The sequence below is a fragment of the Choristoneura fumiferana genome, chromosome 6 (assembly GCF_025370935.1).
Source record: "Choristoneura fumiferana chromosome 6, NRCan_CFum_1, whole genome shotgun sequence".
Taxonomy (NCBI): Eukaryota; Metazoa; Arthropoda; class Insecta; order Lepidoptera; family Tortricidae; genus Choristoneura; species Choristoneura fumiferana.
The window spans coordinates 16,695,100-16,711,833 of NC_133477.1; the positions used below are offsets into that span (position 1 = coordinate 16,695,100).

A 16,734-nucleotide genomic window follows, 5' to 3' on the forward strand; every position below is an offset into this window, starting at 1 on the left:
TACTGTTTACATAATAAATGTAGATCGACAGATATAGATGCATGCTTCAGTCATAATCTGATAGCTTACTTTCAATTGTTTTCGAGAGGAAGGTGTTCCAACAAACAGAGTTATTTTAATAATTTTTTTTTATTTTTCTTAATTTTGTCATTGCTCTAAGTTTAAAAATATATCAGTGCTGCGGTTCTTTGGCAGAGTTTGTAGTCAGGTGAAAACTGATTAAGTATATTAGGTATAGTATTATACTTTTCGATATTGATTAAGAGAATGGCAGAACTTTTCGATTAACCTTTTAGATTAAATTGGATGTTTTATTCCCTTTTGAACGTTGTATTAGGTACATTTTATAAGCCAAAAGTACCCACGTGTACAAAATAACATAACGAGATCTAAATACTTTGATTATCAAATCCCAGCGTACTCCAGGCAATCTCGTGCCATTTGTCCCAGTTTAATATTTTCACAAAAGAATAATAAGCATTATAATATTTTTTCTTTGTTACAGGTAGTCAACAAGAAGTGTCAAATAGTGCATTCAAAGTGTTAACAAAGCATCAAGTGAAGTTCATATTTCAGTGCTCGTGTGTTATCCACGCTCCTCGCAACTCTATTAAAACAAGTGAAGGTTGCTACTGGCATTAAATAATTTTTGTTCAATCTACTTAAAAAAAAAACAAAAAAAAAAAAAAACAGTGATGTACTGATTGATGGTGGTTGCGTCACGATTTCGAATCTGTGCGCGAGCGGCGGTACGCGCACGGGCTCGCTGCGATGGCTCGGCCTGAGGTTGTGCGATGAGGGGGAGGGGATGGACGACGCCGGCGCAGCCAAGCGGCCCTCCGTGCTGACTATCGACCGCGCCGCATTCCTACTACTGCGCGTCAAACGAGCCTTCAAGAAGAAGCGGCAGCAGCGGAAGGAAAAACAGTGAGTGCTACTGCTACCGTAGCCGTCACTATCACTCATGTCACTAACATTAGTGTCACTGTCATTATCACCACACGTAACGTCGACGTCGTCATCCCCACGTTTACCGCTGACTACTAGATAGTTATCAGTCGTTGTTGCTACTTCTGTCATTCTATTTAGTTATTATGTTTGTTTGTGATACTGGTATTGATGGTGGTTGCGTCACCATTTTGAATCTGTGTGCGGTGAGTGGGGTCGCTGAATTGGCTCAGCTTGAGGTTGTGCGATGAGGGGATGGACGACGTCAGTGTCGCCAAAGCGGCCCTCCGTGCTGACTATTGACCGCGCCGCCTTCTTACTTACTACTGCGGGTCAAGCGAGCCTTCAAGAAGACGCGGCAGCAGCGAAAGGAGCTACCATGACCGCTACCTTTCACTCATCATCATCATCATTATCACCATCTTAGCCGCAGAATGTCCCCCATAGACTTCCAGTTGCTTCGGTTGAAAGCGGCTTGCATTCACTGTGAACCCGCGGTTTTAACCAGGTCATCGTCCATCTCGTTGGTGGGCGTCCTACGCTGCGCTTGCCGATCCGTGGCCTTCATTCGAAGACTTTTCCACTAACATTCATGTCACTAAAATAAGAGTCACTGTCATGATCACCACACATAACGGCTATGAATTTCGAAACGTCCTTTCTGTTCCTTGTTTACGTCTTAAAAACAACACCTGTGAAATGATCAGCTTTCTAGATCCAAAGGTTTAGGCTGGGCTTTGAAGAGTCAGTGAGTCAGGTCTGCTGTTTTTGCGTATACAGATTAACTAGTAGCCTTTACCGCTGCTTCGCTTACCAAAGGTACGAGAGTGCGTCTATCAGCTAATGAGTAAATGTAGGAACTAGTCTAACATTCGCGTGTCGTAGACAATATCTATATACGCGTGCGATTCTACCATCTTTCGAACAAGATCAAGGTCAAGACAACGAATAAATGGACTTGTGTCGCTGATAAGCCGTTTGGGTAACGAATGGCTTTCCTTATCCAGTAAGAGGATCATCAGATAGCGTGGCGACGATTCGATTAACTGATTACCGTTTAATGAAGTTATACTGATGAACTTTGTCTTATTATTTATTAGCTAGGAAAAGTAAAAATAGGTAATAGGATAAGTTGAAATCTTACCTATTCAAAATTCCCAAAAATAATGGGTCTTGGGCGATCTCTGACCAGCTGCGAAGAAAGGCGCAGTTTATCCCGCCATCGCGCCTGCAGGGCTACTACGAAACTCGAAACTCGAAGTTCGTGTCGTGCGGTCCCTTTGACACTTATACTATTTAGTACGAGAGCGAGAGGGACGGTACGACACGAACTTCGAGTTTCGAGTTTCGTAGTAGCCCTGCAGGGCCTGCCACGCCGCCGTCCGTTTTGTGGTATCCAGTCAGTGGCTATTTCAGCCCACCTATTGGGTTCCATGCGGCTGACGCGACCTGCCCAGTCCCATTTTAGCCTGGCAGTCTTTGTACCCACATCAGCAATGCGTGTTTTGGAGCGCAATACAGTGTTAGGGATCCGGTCAACCCGTTTAAAGTTTTTTAAGAGGTTAATTTTTTTATTATATATCGTGCGTGCGCGTGTGTGTGTGTGTGTTTGCCTCTATAACGACTGGAACGTCCTGGAAGAAAGAACACATTTATTATGCTATATTATTCCGATATTTCCGTATAAATAAGATCCAAAACATTAACCCGAACGTACCACGATCTAATCGGGGACGTTCTAAAGAAAGGTCGGGTCAGGAGTACTCTAAACCGACGTGCATGCATGAAAAGATTGATGAATGTAGAGGAAGCGAGAGTTGTATGCCAGAATCGTAGCAAGTGGGAGGATGTAGTCTCTGCCTACCCCGTTGGGAAAGAGGCGTGATTTTATGTATGTATGTATGCAAAACATTTTGAACAGATATTTGCCGTGCAACGTAAATGAAGACCACGAAAGTAATTTTTGGGAATTGGCATGGGAATTAAATTATATCCCGGAATATGCGGCTGCTAGATCTAAAATGTTTTACTACGTATGTGAAGTTGCAGGTAAAGACTAACAAATAACTCGCAGCCACCAAATTTGAGTAGGTAATTTAATACTTGAAAGTCAGCGTCTTCAGTTTACAGTCGAATAAAGTTGATATTATCAGGACTGGGACTGATTTAGCTCACGTCGGGAGTTCCCTCGTAAAACTTCTGTAGGTATGGCGCTTGTTGGTGCAATCTGGAACTCAAATAGGGGAGTGCATATTGAACAGAATTTAATCAGTAAGGAATGGAATCGATATGCTATCAGACGTTTTGATCAATTTTGGATACGATATTACTAACAATTTCGCGGGTAGCTCGGGAGTGATTGTTGTGGATATCCTTTGGGAAAGCTTCCATCCAGTGCGGTAGAGAAAAGGGCTGTATTTCTCCTTTAGAGTCCCTGGGCACATTAGGAGCCCCTATGACCATTATAAAGTACTATTTAGTTATCGGTTATCGTTTGGTAATGAAGTAGGGACTGGGGGGCCCAATCCATCGCGGGGCCCTGGGCAGGTGCCCAATGTGCCCAGTGGGGAAGAAGGGCCTGGTAGAGAATATACATGTCTCATACGTTCTGTATTAGCTACTCGTAATTTAAATTGTTGGTTAAGTCAATTGTAATATGCTTTTTTGAACTGACTTTTTGCCAAGTTTTTACGGTACATTATGCTTGGCAATGATGGCCATTCCGAAATTAATACTAAGGGGCTGTTTCACCATCCATTGATTAGTGTTAACTGACGGTTAAATGTGATGCCGTCTCCGTCTATTCGAACAAAACAAATAGAGACGGCATCACATTTAACCGTCAGTTAACACTAATAAATGGATGGTGAAACAACCCCTAAATAGTAGATACTTAAAGTAGAAATAAGTCAGTTTGATTTATATTTTTCCAGCTGATATGATGATGATAAATTACAATCTTATTCAGATTTGGTTCTAGAAAGTTAAAAACACTTGGATGCTGATCATAGTGTGGTCTGTATCAACAAACCAACATTTTAACCTCTTCACCACCACAAAACAAACGAAGTAACGTGCTCTGTACGCCACAGAAAAACCAGCGACAAATCAACTTGATTTTTTATTCCATTGCAGATGGATTAATTTGGAGTTGATTGTTGGTCATGTATAGAGATGACCGTGGCGTGTGAGGCATTCCATTGGCTGTCACGACTAGATGACTGGGGCGGTGAAGAGGTAAAATTGTACCCTTTTAACTCTCTAACATAAAAGGAACATCTGAACATGTTCAGTTGGGATTAATTTTAGTTGAGACACGTACAGCTATTTTTTATGAGACTCTTCTTCTAAGTCGCTACATTCTTGACAAAGTAGTCGGGGTCATTGGTTGACGATCAGTATTGAACTTTCATGCCTGCTTTCTTTGGATAATAGTGTGGTGTTTTGTTCTTGGCTTCCACACCCTAGTGTCCAGAAGTCTGGAGTTGGTATTTGGCAAAAGAGAGCGCTGGATGCTGCTCACTCTCGTTTATCGTATATCTATATCCTATCTCGTATATGTATATCGTCCATTTAGTCGCCTTTTACGAAACCCACGGGAAGAGATGGGTCCATCCTATTGAAAGTAGTGTTTGAAAAGATGAAAGATGTTATTAGGCTTGATATCTATATTTGCAACACATGCAATTTTTGCTTGTCAAAAAGCCACTTTTGTTTGTCAAATTACCAATGTTTTAGCATGGCTATTGCCTATTACAGTAAATGAAAAGGAAGCTCTTTGCTACTATAAACCCATTAGGGGTTCACTCTTGGCGTCTTGCCAGAACTGCTGTTGAGTCGACTCATAATATTGTGCGGTTCATTTGTTATGCCCAACGTGGTTTTATTCGATACTTACTAACATGAGGCGGGTAAAACGATTTTAACTTTATGAACAGTAGCATGATCATCTTTTAAAAGTTTTAAATACTTATGCTATTGGTTTCAGATATACAAGTAACTTATATTTCGTCGTATCATTGAAAAAAAAAACTGTTTTTAAATAGTAATTCATTTTCATTTTCACCCTCATTCTTTACTCGTCAGTGGGGGATGTGGGCTACTTTGACTGTTTGAAATAGTAATTTTAATATGGTCCCTTAAGGTCATTTTCATACACCAATAGCGTGTACCATCAGCCAAAGGATTTGGCAATTTTTAATCAAGTTCCTATCAAATGAATATGTCGCTAAAGTCGAACTTTCAAGTTGACAGACACGTCTATTTGCCTTATTGTTTTATGACATGCAAACGATTATCAACTTTAGGGTGGTAGAGCACATATTTGGCTGATGGTACAATCTACCTAAACTAAATATATCATTATAAGTGACGACTCCTATGTTCCGAATTGGTAGAGAACGTGTAAGAAATAATATTCCACTTCTATTATTTAATATTATTTATGTTTTTTAAAAGCAGTGTGTCAAGAGTTCTACCCACTACACCACGGAGCACTGACGTGTATTTAAAGATACAGGATCGAATCAAGTCCGGTAAATTCGAAAATCCTTTAGCAAACATAATGCCCATAAAAAAAAAATAAATTAAGTGTTTTATTAAGTCAACTAGTTAACATTACCTATTGAAATTATTAATTTCTTTACCATAGAGTATGGGAAAATTTGGATTAGGTAAATGTGGCTTTTGGAAATAGATGCAGTAACATTATTACCTCATTTCTTTTCAGTTGTTCTAAAATACGACCTAGGAATAGACACGCCCAAAATAGGGGCAAAGCCGCGGACGGACGGATAGACAGACAGACATGGCGAAACTATAAGGGTTCCGTTTTTGCCATTTTGGCTCCGGAACCCTAAAAATGGGCAGCTCTTTATTCTACTCTTATTCTAAATCTAGAAGGGGGGGGGGGTTCTAGAAAGAAACAGTGGAAACGATTGTGATTCCAAGTATGTTAAACAATAGACTTCTGAAGTCTTATTGTCTTACTTTCTAACGCAATTGAAATCACAATAGTTTTTACCACTGCCTTCTGTCACACAGAATAGAATGAGGGTAGAATGAGATGGTAAATACGATCGCGAGCGCTCGTGTGTTAAATAATACGGCTACAGATTTTCGTGAAAGACCTATGCCCAACAGTGGACGCCTTTCGATTGATACTAATAATCTATGATGAAGGTGACCGAAGCGATTGAATTACTGTTTTCGCTCGTTTACTGTGGCTCAGTACTTATTGTCATCACGTACCAGGTTTACCGGTCCTACTGAATCTGTTAGCATTCAAATATTCCGGAAACAGACCAGAGTCCATTACCTTTTCCACTTATTTATACATGGCCAGCTTTTTGTTTTACTGCGTTATAGAAAAAAAAATGCCCAAACGTTTTTCTATTTTTAAACTCTGTCGCAAAAGGAAAAATGATATACCCTTATATGATCACTTTCTTATTGAGTAGTGTGTCCGTCTACCAAGACCTTTTTTCTCAGGAACCTGCTACCCTTGGAAGCACTGAAAAAAACAAACTTCTAAGTCAACATGGTCAAAAGATCGAGACATTAATAAATTGTCTTCTGCTTGTCCTAGAAACTTAGGAGACCCACTTGCTCGTTTGGCATCCAGTCGAATAAAATAAATAAATAAAATAAACTTGATTTAGAAACGCTTAAATTCAGTACATTGCATTAGAAAACAATTTGTGAAAAAGGTCTTAGATTAGTTTAGTAGTTGAAATTGCCAGTCTCGTTCTAAAATGTTAGGCTACGTTTTATTAAATCCATCTGAAATAATGTACTTATTCATCGTACTCAGTTGGCGACATGACTAAACCAATTTCTTTAGCTTCTTATTCTTAATCTATAGTTAAAATAAACTCAGGTAAGTACCTAATATTAGTAATTAATTGTAACACGGTATAAAATTATACAACGTTGAAAGATTTTGCTTTTAATTATAATTTATTGTTAAAAGTCGCATTAAGTTCAGCACGGAGTGAATATGTGTCCATTATAGTTTTAACATTTTTGAGTAAGTATGGTTTTCGTTTATTAATGTGCCTGGGTCTTCAAACGTGAAAAACTTTATTGATTATTTTTAAAGTGTATTAAGATTCTTCTCGGATACTGTAGTTTTAACTGACTCTTCTGCGTTCAGTTCAATGTCTAATTTGTCTTGAGTTAAGTCTTTTTTCACAGAAGATTTTGGAGGAATGAGATCAATCAACATTGTTGTCATTTTGTCCCCGACAATTTTTATTTCTGGACTGACAGTTCTCACCGGAGTTGGCTTAAATTTTGGTTGCTCGACAGTTTTTTTCGTTGGGAAGAAGAATATTTCTATCGCTTTTGATTTTGGTTTCGTTGGTCCCGCCTGATTGTTTGGAACGGGAAAGAATGTGTCTGTAAGGAATGGTATATACGGCTTCGAATTGAACGGCTGGTTTAAGAACATTGTATTTTGTGGCATTAATTGACGAGGCATTGGTCCTTGATTTTGCTTCGGGCTGAATTCTATGTAGAATTCTTCTTGTATTTGTTCGTGGGACGTGCAACATTGGTTGGAACTGATAGGGTCTTTGAAAGAGAACAGGTCGTTGCTCATAAGGATTTTACTGAGAAGGTCTGCTGGATTTGGAGAAAGGTCTCTGTGCCTCATATTACCAGAGCAGGGGCATTCCTCAGTAGGATCTGATCTAAAATTAGTATGTGATTTTGATGGGTGCACCCATTCGAATTGGCTTTTCGGAGATTCTGAAAAATAAAGATTGCAATTAAGACAAGCACATTATAAGCAGTATTTTGTGGGAGCTTTACATACCATAGTCTTTTAAACTCTCTGCAGTCTTCTTATCAGCGTTTAGGATGAAGTTAACTTCCATCTTTCCGAAATTGAGGATTGAGTTGCCAGCACCACCCACAGGCTTCGGTTTGGCAAGTTCACGGGAGCTGGCGAGGCTCAGGCATGCCACTAGAGTGAGCGTGAAGGTAAACATGATCTGAAAGCCAAAGAAACTTTCAGAAAACCTGGAGGGATTCCAAGCACCAATTTTTACAAGTGATAAAGAAGCAGCGCGATATTAGAATGCGAATGAAGATGAATTCTGGCACGTTATGCATATATTTGAAGCCCAGTTTAGATTCGCAAGGTGAAACGTGGCAAGTTGCATTACATTGTGACGCAAAATTGACCACTTCAGAATCATTTGCTTTACAGCCTCACATTAGTAATAGTACTGTCGAGAAAAACCGACCCACGTACTGGTGTGGAACATTTTTATAATCATAATCAATTTGGCTGTGATTTCTTTGGCAGATGTATGGGCTATGGCATTAGTAGCAAAAAGTTTCCATCGAGGTACGTAATTCAGTTTCATCGACTGTACTATTTCCACGATTTTTCTTGAAGGTCTAAACTGGCTAAGTAGCAACCGCGGATTGTGGGAACGCACAAATGCGGTAGTGTTTGCTGTCGTCAAAAATATTTATCGTGCTTATTGAGGAAGTAGTATTTAAGTAAGTCGTTGCGTGTTTGTAAAAAGGGGAACCTGTGGTAAGCAGCAGGTGATGTGAAACGGAAAAACTTGTGAAGACAACCCCAAAATGAACATTTCTGCAAAAGCTTTTTTCTTAGACTCGGAGTACCTCTGACAAATTGAATCACATAACAAAATTGAATTTTGCCGGCGATAATCTAAGTGGAGTTTTCAGTCTAGCTCGAAATTTGCAAAAAAACTAAATCCATTTCAAGTTACCTACATCAGTTTTATTAGTTTTTACAAAGTTACAAACGTACTTACCGCTTTGAATCTCAGAACAAAGATTGATAGAAATTCAAAGCGAATCAAATCTTATTGTGAAACTCGGTTTGTTATTGAATTTCCCTTTTATGATCGTTCTTGCGAAATTCAATTGGGCAGTGTTTTTTTTTCTATTGGTACATGGTAAAGTCCGTTAAGTCGCCGCGGGCTTCGATATTTTCTTTTCGAAGATATTTAAGATTACGGATTTCCTTATTTGTTACTAACTATAATGAGCGGCAATAAATCTGCCACCCAAATGTATGTAGTAATAGGTAATTTTGTATGTAGAGTGGGCCAAATTTTGTGCCGTTTAGTTTATTAACAAATTTTTCATATCATACTCAAAATGTGGGAGGTATTTCAACTGAAATTTATTTTCGTTTCCTCGTTGTTATGCCACTTAAGTATTAATATAAGGAAAGTAAAGATTTTCTGGATATTTTTACCGAGAATCCAAAAAAAAATTTAGTGAAAAAATAATTCTGACGCAAGCTTTTTTTCTGACTGTACTGACATTGTCAATCATACTACATATTCATTATCAACCCAGTCTATATGCGTCCTGTATGTATGTATATATGCGGCCTGTATGCTGTATGTACTGCACAGGTCTCCTCTTAGAATGAGTGAGCTCGGGCCCAGTGTGGATTGGGAATTTCACACACATTATTGAAATGCTTCGCATATTATGCAAGTTTCGTCACGATGTTTTCCTTCACCACAAAGTTCGTAGTAAATTTCAAACGTAATTTCGCGCATGAATTCGAAAAATTAGAGATGCGAGCCCGGGGTGTAACCTATGGTCCTAAGCTCTGCTTGAGAGGCCAAACCTTAGACCTACCTTGACCTTTGGTCAAACCTTAGGCTACCACGTCTGTACCTACTACATATTGTATGAACCTACATGTAAGTATATAAACTTCCCGTGTACAATTTACTTATCTAACAGATGGTGAAAACAGCATTAAAATCCGTTGCATTCTTTCAAAGACCTAAGCGACTTAAGACTTTATTTTAAAATATGTAAAGATGAAAATAAAATATGTGATGATTATGGCTTGGGAAGTAGTTCCCAAGATCATCATCATCATCATCATCAGCCTATGTTCGTCCACTGCTGGACATAGGCCCTCTCCCATGGCACGCCATTGAGCACGATCCTCGGCCACTCTCATCCAGCTCTTGCCAGCCGCCCCGCGAAGATCATCTCTCCACCGAGTCTGAGGACGTCCTATGCTACGTTTGCCGATCCGTGGTCTCCACTCAGGAACTCGTTTACCCCAACGGTTATCGGTTCTTCGGGTTATATGGCCGGCCCATTGCCACTTCAGCGTGCTAATGCAGTTCCCAAGATGGACCAGTGCAAATACTTAAAGTTTTTTTACAATTTTCTCACGTAAACCGTAGTCATGGCAAATGAAATTAATTCCAAAAAAAGTAAAGGCGCAAGCCCGAGTTCAACCCATGGTTCCCTTTTAGAGACATCTGAATTATTGAGCACCGTGAAAGTTGTCATTCATATGCACCTCATTTTTGATAAATACTCGTAACACGAATGACGACTGGATAGCCAGGTTGAACGAAGCTTGAGGTCCCGGGTTCTATCCCCGGCCAGGGCAGATTTATGTATGAACAATACGAATGTTTGTTCTCAGGTCTTGGACGTTTAATATGTATTTATGTATGTTATCTATTTAAGTATGTTTATCCGTTGCCTAGTACCCATAGTACAAGCTTTGCTTAGTTTGGGACTAGGTCAATTGGTGTCAATTGACCCATGATATTTATTTTTTAACAACTCCTTTATTAAGCGTTTAGCAAATCGGCAAGAGTTTCTATTCCAGTTGTAATGCGTTCCGCTTATGCAAGCGAGCGAGAGTCATAAAGCAAATTGTATTTATTTATAAACGCGAACACTCGTAAAACCCTTATTGGTTCAGCATGGCCGTAACGTATATGGTTCTCGCCGCGCTGGTAATTTTATCGTATTTATATGTCTTGTTTTTATATTGTTAAGTCGTTTTATTGTAGCCAGCTGCCTCGATTTTTATTGTCAATGGTTTGGATTACTTTGAATGCATAACTGTTCGATATTTTATGAAAGGTTTTCAGCAGCTTTGTGTTTATAAGGTTTGGTTTGGTCTGCAGGAGCTTTGACAATAGTTCTTTGTACTTTAATTGTAGTGCTGCTATTAATTTCAATTTCACTTTCATTAATAACTAAACTTAACCCCCTTAGCTTCACACGCGTAAACCATTGGATCTAGCAGTTGAATTGGAATTCCAGGATTTTAGTGAATTCCCATGGGATTTTCCAAAAAATACATCCTGGATTTTATTAGGGTTGAATATAAAACAATTGGAAAAAAAATATGTCTCGAAATCTAGCGATAAAGATTTCGAGATTTCATCATGATCCCGTGACGATATCGAGATAAAAACTAACAAACCTAACCCTATGTGTCATTTCAGATCTCCAGCTACAAACTAAATTTTATCCAAATCCGATTTTCCGATTTTCACACACATACAAACTTTTGTAATTATAATATTAGTAGATACATTTTAACTATCCTGTATATTAAATACCTACTTAAAATTCATCGTGATTCATAATAAATAATATGATTGTTCTGACTTCCCAATGTAGATAGTAGTGAACAAGATGGCATTGACTAATGGACTAACAACTAAACTAATGGAAATAGACGAGGCCTTCGTGGAACAGAAAGATGTATTGCTGACTATGGTAAATTAAAACAGCCTTGTTTATTAACTATAACAAAAACTGCCAAACATTATTTTCTAATAATCAGAAACAGATCCAAAAGGAGATGGAGGGACGATCGGAGTGATTTTCAGCCCGATTGGCAGGTGCATGCTCAGGATAGAGAAGATTGGAGAAGGAAAGACCTTTGCTCAGCAGTGGGAAATATTACGGGCTGCATAAAAAAAAAACAGAAACAAGGTTTAACAGCATTGGCTTGCATTGGGTTGACTCCAGGGTAGACAGTTAGAAGTGTGCGCCGCAGCATCGCACTACCAACACTAGCGCAGCCCTACCCTGTTGGCTATTCTATGCACGCCATAGCAACAGAAACGTTCTTATAAGTACATCAAAATATGGAATGTAAAATTTTGAAACTATTCCAATTCGAAATGAAAGTCTTCCTTCATCTAATTTCTTTTTTTCAGTTAGAGACTAAATTAAAAGAACTGAAAGACAATAAGAAAAGGAAAACCGGTGCAGAATCAGTGAAATGTGAAACAATGCCAAAGAATGTAGACATGAAACTAAGAGCTAACGGAATTAGTGCTGTTGGAGAGACCGATTTACTACTAAAATATGGAAAATTTGGTAATATTTCTGAAATGTAGAAACAATCTAAAAACAAAATTAGCTTTGCTAAATAGCGAAAAAAATGTTTACTATCGATTTTACTATAGTAATATCATAAAAAAACATCGGAAATTTATTGCTTACTTAATAAGCGTTTGTGAATTTATTTTACAGCATTTAAAAAATATGTATAGTTTTAGTTATCTCAGTACTTTATTTCTGAGATGATCTTTATTCTATTTCCGACTATGACAAATTATTCGACAGTAAAAATATAACATGTTGATGTTTTAGGCAATGGCTCTTTAAATCTAAACGCAAATGGCATATCAAATGTCGGAAAAGCTCAATTAGATTTAGGGGGTGGCGAAGGAAGCATACACATTCCTGGATTAGGCAATCTCTTCTCAGGTAAGTTAAAACTGTCGCTGAAAGTAATTTAATATATTCTTGGTCAAAGTCACATTTTTAATTTATTCAAAGGTTCACTATCAAAAACCATATGTGGAGAACAAAAGTCAAATGAAGGTGATGACGCTAAGGAAAAACCTGAAATACCATCACATAATTTCGGCTCTGTAATTGATCTTGGTTATAGAAGAAGTGATACTATTGGTACTAATGAAACCATCGGGAATAGTATGAATAGCACAGAAGGAGCTACAGATACAACCACTAAAGATGGCAATTTTAATATTACTAGTGACGCTACAACTTTAAGTGAAGTCGCTGCTAATGTAACAACAGCAGAAAACAGTACATTAAGTTCAATATCTACAGTTTTAACTAATACAACCCCTATTAATACCACTGTCCTGGAAAATAATAATACGAGTACTACAAAGTTATGAATGGACGGTTTTGTAGTTGTGATTAAATATGAATAAAAGTTTATTGAAAATATTTTATTATTATTACCATTTCTACCTTATTTATTTTTTTATTCGACTGGATGGCTAACGAGCAAGTGATGCCAAGAGATGGTAAGAGATCACCACCGCCCATAAACATCTGCAACAGCAGGGGTATTTAAGATGCGTTGCCAACCTAGAGGAATAAGATGGGATACCTCAAGTGCCAGTAATTTCACCGGCTGTCTTGCTCTCCACGCCGAAACACAACAGTGCAAGCACTGCTGCTTCACGTCAGGATTAGCGAGCAAGATGGTGGAAGCAATCCGGGTGCACCTACCACCTGCAAATACCTTACCTATACATTTCTAGATTTGTAATGATAAAAAGGTCTGGGATAACTGAGATTAAATATAGTAATGCGAAGACTGTACTGTAGCGGGGTTTTTATCTACCTAAATGTTTGAATTAAAAAAATGCATATCTTATGTGATTTGCTACAGTAGGTAGCAAGTCCTACCAATCCACGGTGGCGATGGTTGCAATCCGATTGGCCAATCAAAGGTAAAGCATGATGCTAAAGTTGGACAAGCAGATATTACAATTAATATCGATATTTTATGTTTTTGTCGAATGGAATAGTGAAAAGTGTATGACATTTATTTATGATTGGTGGGGTATTTTTTGGACTCTTTTTGTATTTTTTATTTCAACTCCAGATTTGTTACTTTTTACGGTCATCCCGTTTGTAGTTTCGATATGAAGTATTTGTATGTCTGTCTGATTTTGTTCCTTTTTTAAGGTCAAACGGCTGGACTTTTTTATGCGTAAGTGTGCTTAAGATAATAGAAAGATAGTGCTTAAGATCTTGGGAATAAAAAAGAGGCAAATTGTGCCAACCCAATCCACCACTTGGCCATATCCAGTCGTCTAACTTGATGATACTAAAACTTAAACGATCTTTTTGTTTGCAGTGCGGCGGCGGCTGCGGCGGCGGCGGCGGACGCGCTCGGCAGCTGCCGGCGCGCGCCGCCGCCGCTCCTGCGCTCGCGCACGTTGCCGGCCATCGTGGTCCCCGGCCTGTCTATACTGCATGCGCAGATCGATCCCGCTAGAAATGGTAAGTTTACCGGTGACGAATGAGACTAAAGTTATTAGTGGTATTATTGTATTGTTTTGCCATGTTATATACCACAACTATAACTATACATACATATGTGACGCAGGGAAATCTCCAAAACAGAGGTTTGACCAAATCACGCTGGATGTTAAAATGGCGACTTCATCTTATCATTTTCCTAGAAATACACAGTCATTTAATCAAATCCCTGAATCTTTTTAGTGAAATGACGAAATCAGCCATTAGAGGCAACCATTTTTATTATTTTTCTCCCTTAATTCCTGAAACACGTGATTTGACGACACAAAATGCAACTCTAACCCCAACTCCAAGGACACAGGGGTCTCGATACCGAACGGGACAAAATCATATACGGTGCCCCTGTTGTATTACCAGCTCTGTTGCAAGTTATTTATACAGAAAACGTATAGAGAAGTGCTTCAAACATTGACAGAACAGCCAGATTAAAGCTCCAGGGAGTTGAGGACGTGCAGCCTGGTTTTTTAATCGGTGAGTCCAGCACTGTCGGGGTTCTCCCTTCCCAATTTTCCATAATGGATTTTACCCGACTGCAGTATCTCCTATAAACACAGATCACCCCCTCTGTGCCTATAAAGAACCTCATATAAACACTCTAGAACTAAAAACAAGTGAATAAAGGACATACTGTCTTTTGCTCTTAAGGCGAGTCAACCCGAAAAAAAGAACACGTTCTGTTGTTTACTTTTTGTCCGATCTGTTACGTTCGAAAAAGAAATGGTTTATAAGTGAACAGTGCGAAGCCAAAGATATAGCTGACATTGCACATTTCTCCTGAAGTAAAGTGTCCATCGGCTTTCTATTTTTAGCTTGAAGTCGTGTCCGTTGTGTAAGTCGTAGATACATGTGCACATCGTTTAGGAAGCAGTTAGGAGCTAGCAAAGTGGTCTGGAGCGGCACGTATAATAAACCAAACCAACAGAGACTTAGTTTCATACAACCGCTTTGTGATACCTAGTACAACACTGCTGAGCGACTGTGTTACACCCGCAACAAATTTAATGTCTTTAATCCTAGCAGTTGAATTTTTAAAATTTTATCCCGATCCCGTGAGAATATTTAGATAGAAAGTAGCCTATGTGTTATTACAGATGTCCAGCTATCTACATACCAAATTTCATCCAAATCCGTCTAGCTGTTTTAGTGTAAAGGAATAACAAAAGAAAAAATCCCAAAATGTTACTTCCCAAAAATTAAGTCGTGGTTTTCAATGATGTTGAATGAAAAACAACTGTGCCTTATGACTCTCTCTCAGCGGCTGAGATTTTGAGATTGTATCCCGATTGAAGCCGTGGTGGCCTAGTGGTTTGACCTATCGCCTGTCAAGCAGAGGGTCGTGGGTTCGAACCCCGGCTCGCACCTCTGAGTTTTTCGAAATTCATGTGCGGAATTACATTTGAAATTTACCACGAGCTTTGCGGTGAAGGAAAACATCGTGAGGAAACCTGCACAAACCTGCGAAGCGATTCAATGGTGCGTGCGAAGTTAGCCTATGTGTTATTCTGATGTATACGAGCTATATTATAATAAAGTTTCATTAAAATCTATTAAGAAGTTTTTGCGTGAAAGAGAAACAAACATCATACAGATGTTCATACAAACTTTCGCGTTTATAATAACTATTAAGTGGGAGGGACCCGGGCTAAACCTAGACAGCACATGTTTTCTTGGTTTGCCTCCGAAGACCCTCATATCAAACTTCATTGTATTCTTTAGAGCAGTTTCCAATATAACCGATATAAATAATATACAATAATACAATAATCGCTTATTTAAATGTATAATAGACATTGATTTATGCACGCTTCTTGGAACCTTTCTCTCTGTACCATTTCTCTACTCTTGTCACTAAAATCCGTCTGCGGTGGTCCGGTACTTTAGTGCCTTGACCTTTGTAGAGGCTGTGGTGAAGGTTTCGAGGGATTTAGATTAGAACTTTTAATTAAATAAAGATTCTTTTAAAACCTCTACGTATTTAAACATTCATAGTCATCATCAGCCGAAAAACGTTTACTGCTGAAAGAAAAGCCAACATAATTAGACCGCCGCAGTGAACAACAACTCGCCACAAAATAACTGCCATTCTCATTAATCTGTGCACCCGTCTAATTATCGTTTCACTTTTTTTTTCAGCAAGAGCGACACGGTAATTATATTAAACTAAGGGGCTGTTTCACCATCCAATGATTAGTGTTAACTGACGGTTAAATGTGATGCCGTCTCCGTCTATTCGAACAAAACAAATAGAGACGGCATCACATTTAACCGTCAGTTAACACTAATATATGGATGGTGAAACAGCTCCTAAGTGTACAGATTTGGAAGAAAGATGGTGGCTATTCTCATTCATTTATGCATCCGTCTAATTACCGTGTCATTCGTTTGGTAAAAAGTGACACGGCGATAACACATACAATTAATATTATTCATCATCATCATCATTCCAGCCTATATACGTCCCACTGCAGGGCAGAGGCCTCCTCTCAGAACAAGAGGGCTTGGGCCATAAGTTCCCACGCGGGCCCAGTGCGGATTTGCAGGTTTGTGCAGGTTTCTTCACGATGTTTTCCTTCACCGCAAAGCTCGTGGTAAATTTCAAATGTAATTCCGCACATGAATTTCGAAAAACTCAGAGGT

At 38.8% G+C, this 16,734-nt stretch overlaps 3 protein-coding genes across 7 annotated transcripts in view; 2 read left to right on the forward strand and 1 right to left on the reverse strand.

The window, feature by feature from the left end:
* Positions 1 to 681: 681 nt before the first annotated feature.
* Positions 682 to 16,734, forward strand: part of LOC141429208 (uncharacterized) — a 194,663-nt gene continuing 178,610 nt past the window's right edge. For both annotated transcript variants that reach the window (XM_074089476.1, XM_074089478.1), the window contains exons 1-2: positions 682 to 927; positions 13,913 to 14,058. In XM_074089476.1, coding sequence (XP_073945577.1) covers positions 809 to 927; positions 13,913 to 14,058 — 265 coding nt within the window. In that variant the 5' untranslated portion in view covers positions 682 to 808. The remainder of the gene's footprint in view (positions 928 to 13,912; positions 14,059 to 16,734) is intronic.
* On the reverse strand, positions 6,880 to 8,728 carry LOC141428704 (uncharacterized). Its single transcript, XM_074088709.1, has 3 exons — positions 8,704 to 8,728; positions 7,766 to 7,943; positions 6,880 to 7,698 (listed from the first exon to the last, which is right to left on the reverse strand). Exons 2-3 carry the CDS (start codon positions 7,938 to 7,940, stop codon positions 7,043 to 7,045), a joined length of 831 nt encoding a protein of 276 aa, XP_073944810.1. The 5' UTR covers positions 7,941 to 7,943; positions 8,704 to 8,728; the 3' UTR covers positions 6,880 to 7,042.
* Positions 10,505 to 12,988, forward strand: LOC141428705 (uncharacterized). 4 transcript variants are annotated; one of them, XM_074088711.1, is made up of 5 exons: positions 10,505 to 10,721; positions 11,398 to 11,496; positions 11,943 to 12,105; positions 12,382 to 12,498; positions 12,571 to 12,988. In XM_074088711.1, the coding sequence occupies exons 1-5, from the start codon at positions 10,689 to 10,691 to the stop codon at positions 12,936 to 12,938; spliced, it is 780 nt and encodes a 259-aa protein (XP_073944812.1). In that variant the 5' UTR covers positions 10,505 to 10,688; the 3' UTR covers positions 12,939 to 12,988. The 4 variants fall into 4 exon arrangements, with proteins under 4 accessions (XP_073944812.1, XP_073944811.1, XP_073944813.1 ...); XM_074088710.1 differs by lacking the exon at positions 10,505 to 10,721 and adding an exon at positions 10,728 to 10,806; XM_074088712.1 differs by lacking the exon at positions 10,505 to 10,721 and adding an exon at positions 10,793 to 10,877.